Consider the following 19,617-nt stretch of genomic DNA (forward strand, 5'->3'; position numbering starts at 1 on the left):
TTTGGTAAAGATTTGCCAGGACTTTGCCAGGTCTGGAGGGCTTGAGTGATGAGGAGAGACTGGGACTTTTTTCACACTGGAGCACAAGAGGGTGAGGGGTGACCTCATTGAGATTTAGAAAATCATGAGGAGTGGAGGTAAGGTGAATAGCAAAGGACTCTTCTTTCACGTAGGGGGGCTCAAAAGTAGGAGGCATATTTCTTTAAGGTGAGAGGAGAGAGATTTAAAAGGAACCTGAGGTGGCAATGTTTTGACAGAGGGTGGTTTGCATGTAGAATGAACTCGCTGAGGAAGTGGGAGATGCAGGTGCAGTTATAAAGTTTAAAGACATTTAGATGGGTACATGAAAAGAAAGGTTTAGAGGGATATGAGCCAAATGCAGGCAAGTGAGACCAGTTTAGTTTGGGAATCCTCTTCGGCATAGACGAGTTGGACCAAAGGGTCTGTTTCTGTGCAGTATGTCTCTATGAACCAGAAGTGACCTTATTGAAACTAATAGAATTCTAAAAGGGGCCGGATGCTGATAAAATGCACCTTTTGGGGGGGGTGACAGGGTTATAGAATCCCAAAAGTGTGGAAGCAGGCCATTTGGCCCGTCTATTCCACATTGGCCCTCTGAAGAGCATCCCACCCATACCCATCCCCATCCCCTGACTCCATATTTCCCATGGCTAATCCACCCTAATTTGCACAGCCCTGGTCACTATAGGTAATTTAGCATGGCCAATCCACCCTCACCTGCATATCCCTGGGCACTGTGGGTAATTTAACACGGCCAATCCACCCTCACCTGCATATCCCTGGGCACTGTGGGTAATTTAACACGGCCAATCCACCCTCACCTGCATATCCCTGGGCACTGTGGGTAATTTAACACGGCCAATCCACCCTCACCTGCATATCCCTGGGCACTGTGGGTAATTTAACACGGCCAATCCACCCGAACCTACACTCTAATCTATAAATTACCTTCTCAAGAATGACATTTAAATGCAGAGCTTTTCTAAGAAAAATCTCAGTCTGACTCAACGTTGGGTCACAGACAGAATTCGTACCTATTAGAAAAGTTCTGCATTTAAATGACATTTTTGAGCAGGCAATTAAAAACACGTTATGGGGTTTACAAACCAAAGAGCAGAAACACTTTCTAAAAGATGAAAGATTTAATCTAAAATTGTTTAATGTATCACATTTCCATGACACTTGACTCCTTTGGCTATAACTTCAGTGATCATGATCTCATTCTCCACAACCACCTGATGAAGGAGCAGTGCTCGGAAAGCTAGTGCTTCCAAATAAATCTGTTGGACTATAACCTGGTGTTGTGTGATTTTTAACTTTGTCCATGGGAAGAACATGAGTTGTGGGACTGGTAACAGTTGTTATTTTGTGATCTGTTCCAAGTGAAATTGATCCTCTGCGCAGGCATGGGTGAACGGTCTGTTTTTGTGCTTTGTGTGGGATCAGGCTAGCAGCTTTTAAATCCTTATGTTAAGCAGCAGAAGCAAACTGTAGATCAGCAATCATATTCAGAGAGTGATACGTCCAGCCCTGGTAATCTTGTTGGGTCAACAGAGAGAGAGGGAGAGAGGATGTCACATCTAAGGAGCAGACAGAATAGTTGTTTCACTTGTTCAGTCGGTTGAGTTGGTTCTGCACTCAGATGAGACTGGATACTGCTTTTAATGGATCATAAGTAAACCCTACTATACAACAGCCTTAAATTCAAGGAATGTTGAAAGAGCGAATTGAACTGTAACCTTGAAGAGAGATGTTCTTCCATTTCTAAGCTTGGATGATTCAAATGAGACATTTTTACTGAAAGCTCCATAATCATCATCCTGCTGGATATGTCCCCATCCAGACACATTTCTTTTCCTTCAGAGAATACTTGAGTGAAAGCCAAGATGTTGCTATTACTCAGCCTTTCCCCACCGAGCCGAACCCTTCCTTCATGCTAATGTAGCTGGAAAAGCCTGAAGTCTGAAATGGATTTCCTGAAAAAAAAATGTTAATTAAAGATTGGGTTCAATGGTGGATTTTCTAAAGTTTTGCTATTGCAGTTGTCAATTTGACAAAAAAAATTAAGTTGTTGCTATCCAAGGCAGAGTAGATATTCATTTAAGATATATACATTCTTTACAATGGTTTTCCTTCATTACCAGTAATTGTCCGTCATTTGGTAAATTGAGCATCATCTTTTTGTGATTCAACAGATATGATTTGAAGTGAATTCTGCAAGATGTTTTTGTAAGGTTAGATCTCATGGAATACAGGGAGAACTAGCCATTTGGATACAGAACTGGCTCAAAGGTAGAAGACAGAGGGTGGTGGTGGAGGGTTGTTTTTCAGACTGGAGGCCTGTGACCAATGGAGTGCCACAAGGATCGGTGCTGGGTCCTCTACTGTTTGTCATTTACATAAATGCGAGCATAAGAGGAACAGTTAGTAAGTTTGCAGATGACACCAAAATTGGAGGTGTAGTGGACAACAAAGAGAGTTACCTCAGATTACAACAGGATCTTGACCAGATAGGCCAATGGGCTGAGAAGTGGTAGATGGAGTTTAATTCAGATAAATGCGAGGTGCTACATTCTGGGAAAGCAAATCTTAGCAGGACTTATACAATTAATGGTAAGGTCCTAGGGAGTGTTGCTGAACAAAGAGACCTTGGAGTCCATAGATCCTTGAAAGTGGAGTTGCAGGTAGATAGGATAGTGAAGAAGGCGTTTGGTATGCTTTCCTTTATTGGTCAGAGTATTGAGTACAGGAGTTGGGAGGTCATGTTGCAGCTGTACAGGACATTTGTTAGGCCACTGTTGGAATATTGCGTGCAATTCTGGTCTCCTTCCTATCAGAAAGATGTTGTGAAACTTGAAAGGGTTCAGAAAAGATTTACAAGGATGTAGCCAGGGTTGGAGGATTTGAGCTATAGGGAGAGGCTGAACGGGCTGGGGCTGTTTTCCCTGGAGCGTCGGAGGATGAGGGGTGTCCTTATAGAGGTTGACAAAATTATGAGGGGCATGGATAGGGTAAATAGGCAAGGTCTTTTCCCTGGGGTCGGGGAGTCCAAAACTAGAGGGCATAGGTTTAGGGTGAGAGGGGAAAGATATAAAAGAGACCTAAGGGGCAACTTTTTCATGCAGAGGATGGTACGTGTATGGAATGAGCTGCCAGAGGATGTGGTGGATGTGGTTCATACTCAACATATGAATGTTGAGTATTCATATACCCAACATTTAAGAGGCATTTGGTTGGGTATATGAATAGGAAGGGTTTGGAGGGATATGGGCCGGGTGCTGGCAGGTGGGACTAGATTGGGTTGGGATATCTGGTCGGCATGGACGGATTGGACCGAAGGGTCTGTTTCCATGCTGTACATCTCTATGACTATGACTCTATCTGGACTAAAATATAATGTTGAATTATAGAGCACATTTGCTGCACATTAGAAAATAGACAGGCAGGGAGGGTAAGGCAATTCAGAATATTTGCCTTAACATGACATCAAGCGATAACATTCAAGGTTGTTCCTTTGTGAAATTAGTAAGTGTTTGATTCTGACCTCGAAATGAAACTCTGCATCAATTAACCTCTCTCCAGAATTATTGTCCTTCACTGTTATCTGTGTAGTTCAGAACATGCAGTGCTTTTGTAAAAAAATTTGTATGAAGAAAGCATGTTTGTGACAGTACTGTCTTTGTACTTGTGTATAAAGATAGTCTATTTGTGATTAGTATACGGAGTAGCTGGCTTGGGCTTTTGAAAGAAGAGTGATAGCTACTCTCCTGGGTTAATAGAATCTGATTAGCTTGACTTATAGGTATCAGAGTTATGTCGTAACAGTGATGCTATTAATGAAGGGGATAATTCAAAATTAAACTAAACTGTCTGCAAGAGTTTTACTTTTATTCCAAACTTCCAAAGGGTACGATCTCCGGGACGAACCGAGATAGGTCTGAGTCCACAAGGGACTCCATGGGCTGTCTCATATCTGTACTTTATCAATTTGGCGCTGCAAGCAGGGTTCCAACAAGGGCTACATTTGAGTGAAACTGGAAAAGAGGAGCTCCACTTCAGGGTTGGCCAGGAGACCAATGGGCCCACAAGGTAAGATTATACCTTAATTGCTCTTGGTCTGCACCTTTGTGTGGTGCTTTCCCCATTTCACTCTCACAGTACCCTGACGGAACCCTAAATGAGATCATTTAAATAGGTACTAAAAACAGAAACTGTCAGGGTGTTACAATGTTGAGAATGTTTTGCAGAAATCATTAGTCTTGTTGTTCGTTGTCTGATTGTTGATTATTGAAAGTTTTAAATTGAGATTATCTTCTCTTTGTATCTGTTCAACTTCGCTTGGCTTGCTTTGCTGTTTTGTCTTGTTTGTTTGTTCTGGTTTTGTTCTGTTTGCGTGTTTATTCTTTGTTTATGAAATATTAGAGAGGGGCTGCTGCTTTTGTCATGTTAAAAAATAAAGTTGTCCAGTGATTCTCGCACACTTAGTTAAGCAGCTATGTGGAGAAAGTGAGGTCTGCAGATGCTGGAGATCAAAGTTGAAACTTTATTGCTGGAACAGCGCAGCAGGTCAGGCAGCATCCAGGGAACAGGAGATTCGACGTTTCGGGCACAGGCCCTTCTTCAGGAATGAGCAGAGAGTGTTCAGCAGGAGAAGATAAAAGGTAGGGAGGAGGGACTTGGAGGAGGGGCGTTGGAAATGTGATAGGTGCCAGCTATGTGCCACACCCAGGATTTATGAGACTTCTGGAATGTGAGTGCCTCATTCTCCTTAAAATGTTCATGTGTGCGCGCCAGAGTGAATATCAGCCGCAGCTGCTCAACAGAATGATTGGTCTCTAGGAGGCGCACATGATTTAAATCTGCTCATTAAAATTGAACAAGGGATTTGGAAAAAAAAAGGGATGTAAACAGAAAGAAGCCTTATCAGCGTGGAAAAAGGTAGCTTGGGAAAAATGGAAAAAATCCATGCAATCATCATGGAGACAAAACTGTATTAAAAGGGGTATTAGTCCATTAACTGAGGAAAGATCTGAACTAAATTGGATAGACCTAAAAAGTAAATGTGAAGCACATGATTTGGAAGCAGAATTGGAATTGACCAGGGAGAAAATAAAAAAAAAAGCAAAGATTCAGAATCTATGTTGAAACGTCAAGGGCACCAAAAAAAAAGGAAACTGGTGAATAAACAACAGACTGCACTTGCAGCTGTGCAGGACGAAGCTGACAGGGACTGTTCCTTATACCTCACCCTCCCCCTCTTCCAAAGACCCATTACTAAAGAATCCTGATCCATTTGTGGATGGGATACTGATTCGGAGGAGGAAGTATTTTATGCCTCCCATCCTGTCAGCTGACCACCTCCAGTTCCCTGCCTCAACCCTCCCCCCTTACTCTGATGATGAACGTGCCAAAGGTCATGACCCCCCCCAACTGTTCAGCCGAATAAGAATTCGGCTTATCACAAACTGTACTAGGAGTCAATTAAAATTAAAACCTGGAAGAAACGCTGAAGAGATTCCTTTTGATTTCCACTGCCCCTAAAGTCCCGAAGACATCGATGATTTACAATCAAAGTCTCGGGACCTTAATATCAGACCTTGCACTCACCCTGATGTGGGAGGGCCAAAAAGAAATTTCCTGAATAGAAGAGATTCCTAACCCCCAGGCTCTGAATCTGGGACAAGCCCAATTTGTGGATCTTTATCAACCATGGAAACCTCATGACACTCAAGCATTATCAATAAGGCTGCAGATTATGGAAGGAATCCTGAGAGATCTGTTAATTACATTAATAGGACTAAGACCATTTATAATGCTGCCTCCCCAGACCTACTTCACGTCAGAATGCAGCCTTCCCCTAAACAATGGGCTGAGTTCTTATAAATTTTACAAGGTAATAATCATACCCAGCTTGTAGCCCAGCACCAGGATGAACCTATCAGATTGGATTATTACCGGTCTCCACCAAGCAGTGCGTCGTGCAGTTGATGTGGGTAAAGCCTTAACATGTAAACCCAGCTTGGACAAAGGGGCTGAGGAATTCCTTACCCGTTTTAAGGAATGCTATGGTACTTACCCTGGTAACGCTAACTACCTATAAGGGCGATCACTCCAATTTAATGCCCTATGTATGACCATCTTACCTGATCAGGTACAGAAAGGTATTAAAGCCCACAAGATGCCGCGGTTGCACAATTCAGCTGAGAGGTTTGTTACTCTGGGAACTAAAGGCTCCCAACAGTAAAACTACCATTGGCACGGTCAAGACAGAACTAAACCCAGGATTTAGGCCTATCTATCCGCAAGGTCAGTCAGACTATCAAATGGAACCCTCTTACTGTCATCCAGTATGGCAGGATAGTAGGAATGTTACTGTGCATTCACAACATCCAAATGGACCTTGGGGTCCTCCTATGAATCCTCCCCAATGGTCCATGATGCCCCTTACTCCCTATACACCCTCTCACTCTTCACCGCCTGCCCCACCTTCTAGAGTCCCCCAACAATCACATCTTTGTTTCAATTGTAATCAACCAGGTCGTTGGTCCAAGAGCTGCCCTTTGCCAAACCAGCCCCTGGTTTATCACCGCAGCAGAAACAACAGACAACCTCCTGGTCTCCCTCCCCAGCGGCCTCAGCAGGTTGCCCCTTTTACCGCACATAATCCTTTTCAAAACTGACTCCCGGATATAGATCATCCTTCTGCTTTAAATTTTCCCTTACTTAATGCTAGCCCATACTAATTCTTAACATTAATGGCCATGATATTGAATTCATGGTTGACACATGAGCCACTGTTTCGTCACTTTCCACCTACCTTGCTCATGCTTTTGATTTTTCAAATCTTGGAGGATGATGAAATCCTGCAATGTTTGATGGTTCCTCTAATAGATATGTGTACACTGCCCCTCTGACAGTAGTGTGGAAAAATTGTCACGCTCCCTTTTGGCTTTGTTGTTACTAATGGATTACGTATCCCTCTACTCGCTAGAGATCTCTGTCCTCTAAATATTACTATTGAATGTCATGATGGTATCCTGATTCAGGATCTACCTCATTTTGTTCAATGCGTCAAAACCAAACCAAAACTGCCTCGATGGTGGTCACTTGATTTGGATCCTCACTCTTTCGATCCTATTTTACATGGCGTCCCTCACCCCCACATTACTTTAGCTTATGACTCACCCGGGAATGATCTCAGGTTTGAACACGTGAGTAGTGGGCACTACTCAGCACTCTTGGGTGATTGGTGAGATCAGGTCACCAGCTGGTGGCGTTCTTTCGTGTCAGTTCCCCTTCATATCTGGAAAACTGACCCCCTCATTTTCCCCTGTGTCACCACTCACTTGAACCCAGAACATAAAGCCCAAGAAGTAGGTTTTGACACTTTTTGACCATGCTGATCCAACTTCCCATGAAATTCAGCTGCTTGCTCAAGGATCGATCCTATTTTATGTACAATCTTCCTTGATTCATGGCAGCCTTCATCATCGTCGTCACACCCACCCTCACCCACAGGACGCAGTATATCCTAGAGTCTGGGTGGCCTCCTAAACAGAAGTGGGCCTTGCTAAGGTCCCACCCATCTCCACTCTGATCAAACCTAATTTTGTCCTCCTGTCTATGCCTCAATACCCCTGACACCAGAAGGTGAAGCTGGCATTCAACCTGTCATTGATTCATTTCTACAGCAAGGCCTTCTAGTCCCATGCCATTCTTCTGTCAATACACTTACCTTTCCGATCCCTAAACCGGGATGTCCTGAATGGCAACTCGCTCAAGACCTTCGTAAAGTAAATAAAATCATTGAGCCTCATCATCCTCCAGTTGCCAATCCTGCTACTATCCTCAGCCAAGTTCCAGTTGATGCCAAGATCTTCACTATCGTTGACCTCCAACATGCATTCTTTTGTCTTCCTTTGCATCCAGATAGCCCAATACATTTTTGCCTTCTTTTAAGAGCCACCAATATACGTGGACCTGCCTACCTCCAGGGTTTATTCACTCACCCACACTCTCTTTTCAGAGACTCTTCACACCCAGCTTGAATCACTTGAATTTCCTGGAGACTCTACTCTAGTTCAATATATCGATGACCTCCTCCCTGACGAAATGTCCAATCACAATGACTCTGCTACCTTACTAAACCATCCACATCAATGTGGCTAAATTGTACCCCCCAGCAAAGTTAAGACGAATCAGAAAGAAGTTAAATTACTAGGTACTTTCATTTCTGAATTCGATCAGCGCTTGACACCTGAATGTATTGATCCTCCAACTATTCCTAAACAGATGTGTTCGTTTCAAGGTCTCGTCAATCATTGCCGACAATGGATTCCTAATTGTGCCCTTCTGACCCAAAAATTATCTCCCCTGTCCTCGTCTAATGCACCTCAACGGTATGAACTCACCCCTGAACAACTACAAGCTTTTACGGAGCTTAAAACTTCCCTTTCTTCAGCACCCCCGCTAGGCCGACGTTTGTATGACTGCCACTTCCATCTTTATGTTGCCATCCTTGACACCTGTGCTACAGCTGTTCTCACTCAGCACCATAGCTCCTTTGGCACCCTATTGCCTATTATGTTATAAGCTTGACCCCATTGCTCAAGGTATGCCTTCCTGCACCCAGATTCTCCCTACCATCCATACTATGGTATTGGCTACCTCTAATATAACTTGACATCAAAATGTAGAAGTCTGTACCTCGCATTCTGTGGTATCGTTGCTTACCTCTAAATGTACTCAACACCTCACTGCGGCTCGTCTTTGTCGCTATGAGATTTCATTACTTCAGAATTTGCTTCTCTCCTTTAAATACTGCTCTAACATTAGCCCTGCTACCTTCCTGCAGGAAGAACCTCTTGAACTGCCTGATCCTCCCCATGATTGTGTTCTCATAAATGACCTTGTTACTAAACCACATCCTGATCTTACGAATCATACTCTTGTTACACTTTATGTCAATGGTTCTTCTGTCTCTCCAGAGGGCAAACACGCATCAGGATATGCGATTGTCACTTTGTCCCATACAATAGAAGCTTATTCTTTTGACACACGCTGTTCTGCCCAGCAAGCTGAGCTCCTTGCTCTCACCTGTGCCTGCATACTTGCTGAAGGAAAGTCAGCCAATATCTGTACTGATTCCCGCTACGTTCTGGCATCAGCGCAGCTTCCTTACCTCCTCAGGAACCCTTCTCCTCAAAGCTGTCAATATTACTAATCTCCTCAGTGCTATTCAACTTCCCTCTCAACTGGCAATTACCAAATGTTCTGTTCACTCCTAATTTGCTTCCAAAGGCAACAACGTCGCTGATGCGGCTGCTAAGAAAGCAGCTTTTGAACAAAATGACATGGTTACTCAAATGACGAATAGAAAACCAAAGGGAAACTCTCCTATTTTCTCTTTTGAAACCCTGACCGTGCCTGACCTTAAGCAAATACGGACCCATCGGGGGTGCCTCTGATGAGGAAAGAGAAAGATGGGTGAACCATGGTTGTTATGTAGTTACAATAAGCTTTGGGTTACGCTGGTAGGACAGACATGTCAGCCTGACTCACTTCTGCCTATTCTAGTTGATTATGTTCACACACGTACATGTGTACGTAAGGAGGGAATGGTGGACAGAATTCTCCAAACTTGGTGGAATCCCTACCTGCAAGAGAAAGCAAAACAAGCAGCTGCAAATTTTGCTTAATTTGTCAAAAGCATAATCCTGGGAAAGGAGTAAAGTCTGCACCAGGTGAAACGCCCTTGACGTGTACCTCTTGATACCATCCAGTTAGACTTTATAGTTACCTAGATGTCATTGTTATAAGTATTGTAAGAATTGTAACAGTACTTATAACAATGACACCTCATTATCGCTATAAAATCTAATTCGCTAAATACATAGTGATAATCAATGTATTTAGTAAATGGATTGAAGCTTATCCCTGTACTGACTGCACAGCAACAACTACTTGTAAAATTCTACTAAGGGAAATCATGCCCAGATTTGAAATACCAGTAATGGTCTGTGCTGATAATGGCCCCCACTTTTGTGCAGAGCTAAACAAGGCACTATGTAAGAGTTTGAATATGAATCAAAAATTCCATTGTGCCAATCATCCCCGAGCAGCAGGAATTGTAGAGACAGCCTTAAAAGGTCAGCTAAGCAAGTTGGTAGAAGAAATGGGCCTTAATTGGCTGCAAGTACTCCCAATTTCCCTTTTTAATATGAGAACCATGACACTGAAAAAGGCAGGATTCTCAGCAGCTGAACTGATTGTATGGGAAGCCCCTGAGGACTCCCTGATCTGCACCATTAACTGCCCAACACCCTGTTGATGTGCATATCATGGTGGAAGAAATGCACAGATACCTGACGGCAGTCTTGTCAACAGGTCAAAGAAGCCTATTGAGTACCAGGCAAGGAAGAAGAAAGAGCTCCAATGTTTAAAGGCATTAACCCTGGTGACTATGCACTATTGAAAGACTTTAATTGTGAAAAATTAGGCCCCCGCTGGAAAGATCCTTATCAAATTCTTTTGACAACCGAAATTGCAGTAAAGTTAGAAGGATGTTCAACATTGGTCTACAAAGGACATTGCAAGCTTGTATCCCCCTCAGTCCTAGTGTTAGTACTGCTACAGACATCCGATGAAAGCCCAACCCAAGTACGTACTCCCAGATGTAACCAACCCATCTGTGATATCTCAGAATGGCTAAAACTCCAATGTGACTGTATAAATTAAACCTGCACTAATACCATTGGAAGTCATGAATGCAGGTGCCCAGTTGAGACTCATTTCAACTGCTCTCATTGTGTATCCAAACATCAATCTTGACCTTATTGTCATCCTCACACCATTTCTATGTCAGTCATCACAAGATGGCACAATTCCATAACCTCATCCGCTCTGTCAACCGAAAACTGTTATTTTGGAATGTTTGCCTGTTCCCTTCTCAAAATGAACGGTACAGATTGCAGTATTGAGCACATAGTAGCAAAATCACTAAACTCTAAGGCACGTATTGCCATGAGACTGACCATCTATACCTTCTCTACGGAATCTTCTCCCATCTGACCTACTGCCACTGACAGAAATACCTTTACACATTTCCTATATTCAGTAGCTACAGTAATTAACAAGACGAGCTGGAAAGATAAAGAAAGACCAAAAATACTATGCACTCCCAATCATCCTTCTGTTAGTAATGGTTTCTTTATTCAAGCTAAACCCCCTGATCTGTGTGTTATCTGCTCACTCTTCCATCATGCTGATGTACAGTGTATAAGTAGGACTCACCCACATATGCAATGGGAAAAACCCATTTGGTAGAAGAAGCGAGTTGCTGTGTGAAGTGCACTAACAAACCTGAAGGATTCACCGTTAACGTTGATCTGCTGTTAGAATTGTGCATTGAAAGACCTTCCCGTACCTACGACATGGGGCAACTGAAACAAAAACTATGCAATAATATTATAAAAGACACTGGTTATACACCTGCTCTCCATCCATTTATACACTTGGACAACCAGATGTTTGATAGCACCCACTGTTTCCAAGATTCAGTTCTTGCTCTGAGTGGACTCATTCACTCGTAGAAGTGCACCCTTGGAACCCCCTCCTAGCCTTCACTGGCTGTGCGAAAACATGCCTACCCATATTTACCCAATAACTGGTACGGACGTTGTGCCCTCATATACACCTTACAACTTTTTACCCTCCACCATGAAGTAGCTGAGTAGATGATGAATGGAACGCCCACCAACATGTGGATCGGTACGGAATAAAAAGTAGAGGGAAAAGATAAAACGGGACTTACACATCATCTTCCATCAACGAACCTGGTGGACCAGGTCTTATTCCTGGCTGGGGTGTTGAGATGGCTCTCGATCAGGTAAGCAACCTTGCGTATGACATCGAAAACCATGCCAACTCAACTGCCCACGCTTTGAAGCTGGTGGAGAAATAGTTACAGGAGACCCAGACGATGACGCTCCAGAATCGGCTAGTGCTAGATCTCCTCCTTGCTAAAGAAGGAGGCGCTTGTTCAGTCATTGGCCTGCAATGTTGCACCTACATCAATGATTTTTCGAAAGACATTTTGGATGATGACAAAATGTCAACAAACCAGGTCAAGACGCAAGGAAGATACCTGCCCCACCGTTGTCCAATTCATGTGGATGAGGTGTTGCTTGCTGGCTATGGTCGCTGTGCGGATGGATCGTGTGGGACGTATAGATAGTTCTTGGTCTCATCCTAGGAATATACATGGTTGTCCACTTATGCGTGAAATGGACCGTATGTAGCTTTTCACCTAAGCCAAAGAGGAATCTGGTTAATCATTCCTTGTCTACCCCTGTACCTCCATGCCCGAACTTTCATGCTGAAGTCCAGTATCTTTCAGACTCTGCTTCTCCGGATGATGACTCACCAGAGGAGCCACTTGACTTTATTGAAAATTCAAATCAACTGAATGGACTAGTTATACTTATGTATGCCAAGTAGTTGTCATGAAATGACAAAAGGAGGGAATGAGAATGTCTATTGCCTTAAAACTTGTCTTTAAACATTTAGACTAAAATGTAATGTTAAATTATAGAACACGTTTGCTGCACTCTAGAAAATAAGCAGGAAGACTCAGAAAAAGGGGGGAACTCAAGGCATGCAGAAAATAAAAACATCTATGCTCACCAAGTGATACCAGGATGCCCTAAGGCAATTAAAAACATTTGCCTTAGTGTCAGTGAATCTGTGTGAACAGGACACCAAGTGATTACATTCACGGCTGTTCCCTTGTGAAATTAATGACAGTGATTGATTCTGACCCCGAAACAAAATTCGGTACTATCAAAAGCCTTGTATTTGACGGTCAGGTCCTGTCAATTATAATGGATTCTTATTACCCCTTGCAAGCAAGGCAGACAGAGGGCAAAACATCTTTGCTGTTACAAGTCCCTGAATCGAGAGTTCAAAAGAACAATAGAGAGAGAGACCATTTTGGTGCTGAGGCTGTTAGAGCCAGTAGAAAATTAACTCTTAGTGATTACCTGCTATGGATTGAATTTAATTGCATTTTGGGACTTATGATGGTATTGAGTAGCCATTACTGGTTATTAAATAAGTAAAAGGTAATATTGATGAAGCTTTAACTTGCTTTTCTTGCAGATCACTCTACCGACCTTACAGACTGCCTCACTGTCAGCTCTAACTAATCAGATCTTATGTCTTGTTTGAATTTGAATTACCACCCTGAAAAGAAAGCACGTCTAATTCAAAAACTAATGAATCAAAAACTAAACAAATGCAACGTTATGGTAACATCTCAGCCTCAGGTACAGAATGATTCAGTGCTTAAAAAGCAGGAGTCTGCTCCTCGCTTAGAAATTATTCTAGGCTGAAAATTGAAGAGATTATGGCACAATGTGTTGGGAAGCCATTTTATGGTCAAAAGTTTGCCTTCCTTGCTAAGAAGCCATTTTGTAAAACCATTGTATCTGACATGTGAGCTGTGCAAGGTTATGTATGAATTCTCCCATTAGCTGAGACTGGTACCTCTTTTTGACAGGAGTTTATCTCGCTAGCAGGCACTTAACTCGGCTGGGTATGTTTTTTCCCACCTGATGAATGGCTTAGGGCCTGTAGGAGTGATTAGTCAAGCGTACATAGACCTGTCAATTAACCTTTCTTCCTTACGAATTATTGTCTTTCACTGTTATCTGTCTAATTAAGAACATGCAATGTTTGTATAAAGGAAGCCATTTGTATAACTGGAACAGCTGGTACCCTACTCTCCTAGGTTATTAGAACCTAGCTAGTTTGGCTTACAGTGTTATGTTGTAACAGTGATGCTATTGGTAAATAAAGGGGATGACTAAAATTAAACTAATCTGTCTGTAAGAGTTTTTTAAATTCCGGACTTTCAAAGAGTATGCTCTCCGGGACGAACCAAGAAAGAGAGGCTTACAGGTCTGAGTCCATAAGGGATTCCCTGGGCGGTCTCATATCTGTACTTTAACAGTGCAGGTTCACAGTTCCTTGAATATGGAGTCTTAGGTAGAGAGAAGAGTGAGGAAGGTATTTGGTATGCTTTCCTTTATTGGTAAGAGCATTGATAAAGGAGTTGGGAGGTCATGGTGTGGCTGTACAGGACTTTGGTTAGGCCACTTTTCGAATACTGTGTTCAGTTCTGGTCTCCCTGCAATAGGAAAGATGTTGTGAAACTTTGAAAGAGGTCAGAAAAGATTTACAAGACTCTTGCCAGAGTTGGAGAGTTTGAGACACAGGGAGAGGCTATATAGGCTAAATATTTTCCCTGGAGCATTGGAGGTTGAGGGGTGACCTTTTATAGATGTTTATAAGGGGCAGGATAGGGTGAGTACCCAGGATAGGGAAGTCCAAAACTAGAGGGGTGTATGTTAGGGGTGAGAGGGGAATGATTTAAAAGGGACCTGAGGGGCAACTTTTTCATGGAGGGTGGTGCATGTATGGAAAAGGCTGCCAGAGGAAGTGGTGGAGGCTGATACAATTACAACATTTAAAGACATCTGGATGGGGATATGAAGAGGAAGGGTTTAGAAGGATATGGGTCAAATGCTGGCAAATGACTTAGATTAATTTAGGATTTCTTGTTGGCACAGACAAGTTGGGCCAAAGGGTCTGTTTCCGTGGTGTATGACCCTAATCGGCTTCTGTGAAAGCAGGAGTGTGGTTGTGAAGACTGGACTTTCAGAGCCGCTTTCAAAGATGTTTTGTCTTGACTGGGAACAGGAGAAGTTGCAATAAGATCTTTCATTTGTGAGACAGCAACTGAGTGAGTGAATACATCTTGGAAGGTGGGAATTCTTTGAATTGTGGGGATGAACCTGTACCCTATCCAGTCATTACTGCTGGTGGATGAGACTCTGCCTCAAGATGAGGGGGAGTAGATTTAGGACAGAGATGAGGAACTACTTTTCCTGAAGAGTAGTGAATCTATGGAATTTTCTGCCCAACGAAGCAGTAGAGTGCATTCAAGAAACAGTTGGGTGGGCTTTTGGATGGTGGGGGATTAAGGGTAGTTTGCTCAATGGAGGTAGGAGGAGCTGAGATGATGGCTAGGTCAGCCATGATCTTAATGAATGGCGGAGCAGATTTGACGGGCCAATGGCCTATTCTTCTTATTACTATGAAATTATAACCCTGCATTTCCCATGGCTAACCCACCTAACTGCACATCCCTGGGCGCTATGGGAAATTTAGCATGGCCAATCCAAATCAGGGCTGGTGAGCAATGTAGTGATATGGGGAATTAATTTCAGATAGAAAGGGATAAGGAGAGTAAATGTACCAGCAATCAAAACTGGATTCGAAAGATCACAAAAGTTGAAACTAAAAACGGTGTGTCTGAATGTGAGCTGCATTGTAACAAAAGTGAATGAATTGACTGCACACATTGAAGAGAATAATTATGATCTGAGACTCCTTACAGAGACATGGCTTCAGGATGACAAAGATTGGATCCTGAATATCGAGGGGCTAGTCAAATGGGAAGCTCAGTAAAGGTAGAGGGTTGGCACTGCTAATCAAAGCACTGATCACAGGGTAGCCTGGTGTCAGCTCAGATTTTAGGTCCTGGTTTCTCTGTCCTGTGTTGATCTCCCTGTTCCCACAGAGTAAGTGTCGGTCTGTTCTCAGCTCTGCTGGATTCCTGCTGAAGCTTTGACTCCACCGCCACCCCCCAACTTTTACACCTTCCAGAACAATAAAAATTCAGTCAGTCGAGAACCAACCCACAATCTTCCAGCCTGTCAACTGACCAGACACAGAGTGTAGTCATAGCAGGGAATCAAACAAGAAAAATGAAACAAAATTAAAAGTATATAGGTGTTCGAACTTAAGGTTTGTTCATTAGGAAGTAAATCAGAAATAGGGCTCTCCCAGAATTCTCTCTCCCTTACATCTAACTATTAGTACCCAGCTATGATTTACAACAATATTTACACAAACAGAATAAAAGCATCTGTTATCAAATACGCATAGAGATATACAGCGTGCACGCACGCACACACAGGTCCATGGGGGTGAATTGGTACTTGCAGAATTATGTTTGCAGATGCATTCTATTTTGCGCAAAAAATGCACAATCTGCAGGCAGTTGGTACACGTCATATTTTGTAAGTTCGCTTTGGAAATAGAACCAGTCTGACTCAAGATTGAGATACAGATGGGCTCTGGCCTCACACGTTTAATGCATTGCCTGAGCTAAGATGTCACCTTTTGTTATAAAACCTTAATTTATCTTTTTGAAGGTGTGGGAATTACATATTATTGATACCTGCAACCCATTCTAAACGATGAAAGACTTAACAATCCAGGTTTGTTCAATCTATCATTTCAGTGGCAGGACACTGTAATGTTTCTCCATGAATTCTGTTATTCTCCACAACCACCTGATGAAGGAGCAGTGCTGTGAATGTTAGTCCTTCCAAATAAGTTGGACTATAACTTGGTAATGTTTGATTTTTTTAAACTTTGTCCAGGTTAGGTGGGATTGGCCATGCTAAGTTACCTGTTGTGTCCAGGGATGTGCAGGTTAGATGCATTAGTCAGGGATAAATGTAGAGCAGTAGGGGTAGGGGAATGGGTGGGTTACCCTTTGGGGGGTTGGTTTGGAGTCCTTGGCTGAGTGGCCAGCTTCCACACTGTGGGAATTCTCTGGACCGAAGGGAGTATTGCAGACTGCAAGCCAGCACAGTGCCGGCCGGGCATCTGGAGCAGGCGCAGTGCGTGGGGCTGTTGTCAGCCTCTCCCTGTCCCCTCGATTCATCGATGACATCACAACGTGGAAGTAGCCCTGTCAGTTTCATTGTGGGAGGGAGGGCTGGCGGTAAAATCTATCGCTTGGAGCAACTGGAGTGAATCCAGGGAGGGAGCAGGCTCTGCTAACTCATGTTTGTATCTTAATTACCCGGGTGAGGAGAAGTGATGGATTCTCGGGGGAATGTAGCGCAAGTAGCTACGTTTCTGGTATCGAGACTGGTTCTAATGCAATGAGGGGTACGTCAGGTTCTAAGAAATCAATTGTGATCAGGGACTCTCGAGTCCGAGGCACAGACAGCGAAAAATCAGAATTTGTCCATGTTTGGACCAAGGTTGTAATGAGGTCTGGAGCTGAGTGGTCCTGCTGGAATCCAAACCGGGCATCACTGAGCAGTTTGTTAACTCCTTAGGGGGTGTGTTCACTCCCTAGTGCCAGGATCAAAGATGTCTCAGGGTGCAGAATGTTCCCAAGGGGGAGAGGGCCCAGCAGGAGGTCATTGTACACATTGGAACCAACAACAGAGGAAGGGAAAAGGATGGAGATTCAGAAGGGAGAATATGGAGAGTTAGGTAGGGATTTAAAAAGGAGGTCCTTGAGGGTAGTAATATCTGGATTACCCCTGGTGCTATAAGCTAGCGAGGGTAGGAATAGGAGGATAGAGCAGATGAATGCATGGCTGAGGAGCTAGTGTATGGGGAATGATTCACATTTTTGGATCATTGGATTCTCTTCTGGGCTAGAAGTGACCTGTACAAGAAGGATGGATTGCACCTAAATTGGAAGGGGACTAATGTCGTGGTAGAGACATTTGCTAGAGCTGCTTGGGAGGATTTAAGCTGGTGGTGGAGGTGGGACTCAGTGAGGAAAAAGATCAACCTGTGACTGGTACAGTTGAGAAAAGAAGCGAGTCAAACAGTGAGGGCAGGCAAGGACAAAGCAGAGAACCAGGTAGGAATGATAAATTAAACTGCATTTATTTCAATGCAAGAGGCTGAACAGGGAAGACAGATGAACATGGTTAGGAACATGGGACTGGAATATCATTGCAATTACAGAAATGTGGCTGAGGGATGGACAGGACTGGCAACTTAATGTTCCAGGATACAAATGCTACAGGAAGGACAGAAAGGGAGGCAAGAGAGGAGGGGGAGTGACGTTTTTGATAAGGGATAGCATTACAGCTGTGCTGAGGGAGGAAATTCCTGGAAAAACATCCGGGACGTTATTTGAGTGGAACTGAGAAATAAGAAAGGGATGATCACCTTACTGGGATTGTACTATCGAACCCCTCATAGTCAGAGGGAAATTGAGAAACAAATTTGTAAGTGATTTTGGTTATAGTAGGGGATTTTAACTTTCCAATTTCCCCCCCGACGTCGTCGACGATGCCCTCCACCGCATCTCTTCCACTTCCCGCTCCACCGCCCTTGAGCCCCGCCCCTCCAACCGCCACCAGGACAGAACCCCACTGGTCCTCACCTACCACCCCACCAATCTCCATGTACAGCGCATCAACCGCCGTCATTTCCACCACCTCCAAACGGACCCCACCACCAAGGATATATTTCCCTCCCCTCCCCTATCAGCATTCCGTAAAGACCACTCCCTCCGTGACTCCCTCGTCAGATCCACACTCACCACCAACCCAACCTCCACTCCCGGCACCTTCCCCTGCAACCGCAGGAGGTGCAAGACTTGTGCCCACACCTCCCCCCTCACCTCCCTCCAAGGCCCCAAAGGAAACTTCCATATCCACCACAGATTCACCTGCACCTCCACACACATCATCTATTGCATCCTCTGCACCCGATGTGGCCTCCTCTATATTGGGGAGACAGGCCGCCTACTTGCGGAGCGTTTCAGAGAACACCTCTGGGACACCCGGACCAACCAACCCAACCACCCTGTGGCTCAACACTTTAACTCCCCCTCCCACTCCACCAAGGATATGCAGGTCTTTGGACTCCTCCATCACCAGACCACAACAACACGACGGTTGGAGGAAGAGGGCCTCATCTTCCACCTAGGAACCCTCCAACCACAAGGGATGAACTCGGATTTCACCAGTTTCCCCATTTCCCCTCCCCCCACCTTGTCTCAGTCAAATCCATCAAATTCAGCACCGCCTTCCTAACCTGCAATCTTCTTCCTGACCTCTCCCCCCCCACCCCAGTCTGACCTATCACCCTCACCTTGACCTCTTTCCACCTATCACATTTCCGACACCCCTCCCCCAAGTCCCTCCTCCCTACCTTTTATCTTAGCCTGCTGGACAAACTTTCCTCATTCCTGAAGGGCTTATGCCCGAAACGTCGATTCTCCTGTTCCCTGGATGCCGCCTGACCTGCTGCGCTTTTCCAGCAACACATTTTCACCCCCTCCAAGATCAGCAAGGTTGCCTTTGTGTGGAGCCACAAAAATAGGGGAAATAGTAAATGAATATTTTGCATCAGGAGCCGGTGAGCATTCTGGAGGCGGATGGGGTTAAGGGCCTGCTTGGGAACTCGTCGGCCGCCTGGGTGGTGGAGTTCTACTGGTCGTGGGGCGGCCCCTGTGTCAACTATGGGGCCACCTAGAAGGTACTGGGCCCGGGAGGTGAAAGGTGAGGCAGGTTGGGGGGGGGGACGGAGGGGAAGGAATGTGGGGCCTGTCCTGTCATAGTGACATTTTACACTCACTTTCCATCTGCTTTTACTGGGGCTTGTGCTTTTATCCTTTTAAAAAAACTTTTTGTGCATTTTACCCTGTCTTTTTTAAATCCTTATGCTTTTTTACCCTTGCTGTTACTTGTGCAATTGCTTACA

At 44.1% G+C, this 19,617-nt stretch overlaps 1 protein-coding gene across 1 annotated transcript in view; it reads left to right on the plus strand.

Moving 5' to 3' along the window:
* The window catches only part of LOC122543653 (uncharacterized), a 109,747-nt gene that overhangs the window by 21,228 nt on the left and 68,902 nt on the right, over positions 1–19,617 (plus strand). The window contains exon 4 of the mRNA XM_087975427.1: positions 8,857–9,144. Coding sequence (XP_087831553.1) covers positions 8,857–9,144 — 288 coding nt within the window. The remainder of the gene's footprint in view (positions 1–8,856; positions 9,145–19,617) is intronic.

This window comes from Chiloscyllium plagiosum, unplaced genomic scaffold, assembly GCF_037043375.1.
Source record: "Chiloscyllium plagiosum isolate Xiang-an unplaced genomic scaffold, Cpla_swu_hap1 HiC_scaffold_27, whole genome shotgun sequence".
Lineage (NCBI taxonomy): Eukaryota > Metazoa > Chordata > Chondrichthyes > Orectolobiformes > Hemiscylliidae > Chiloscyllium > Chiloscyllium plagiosum.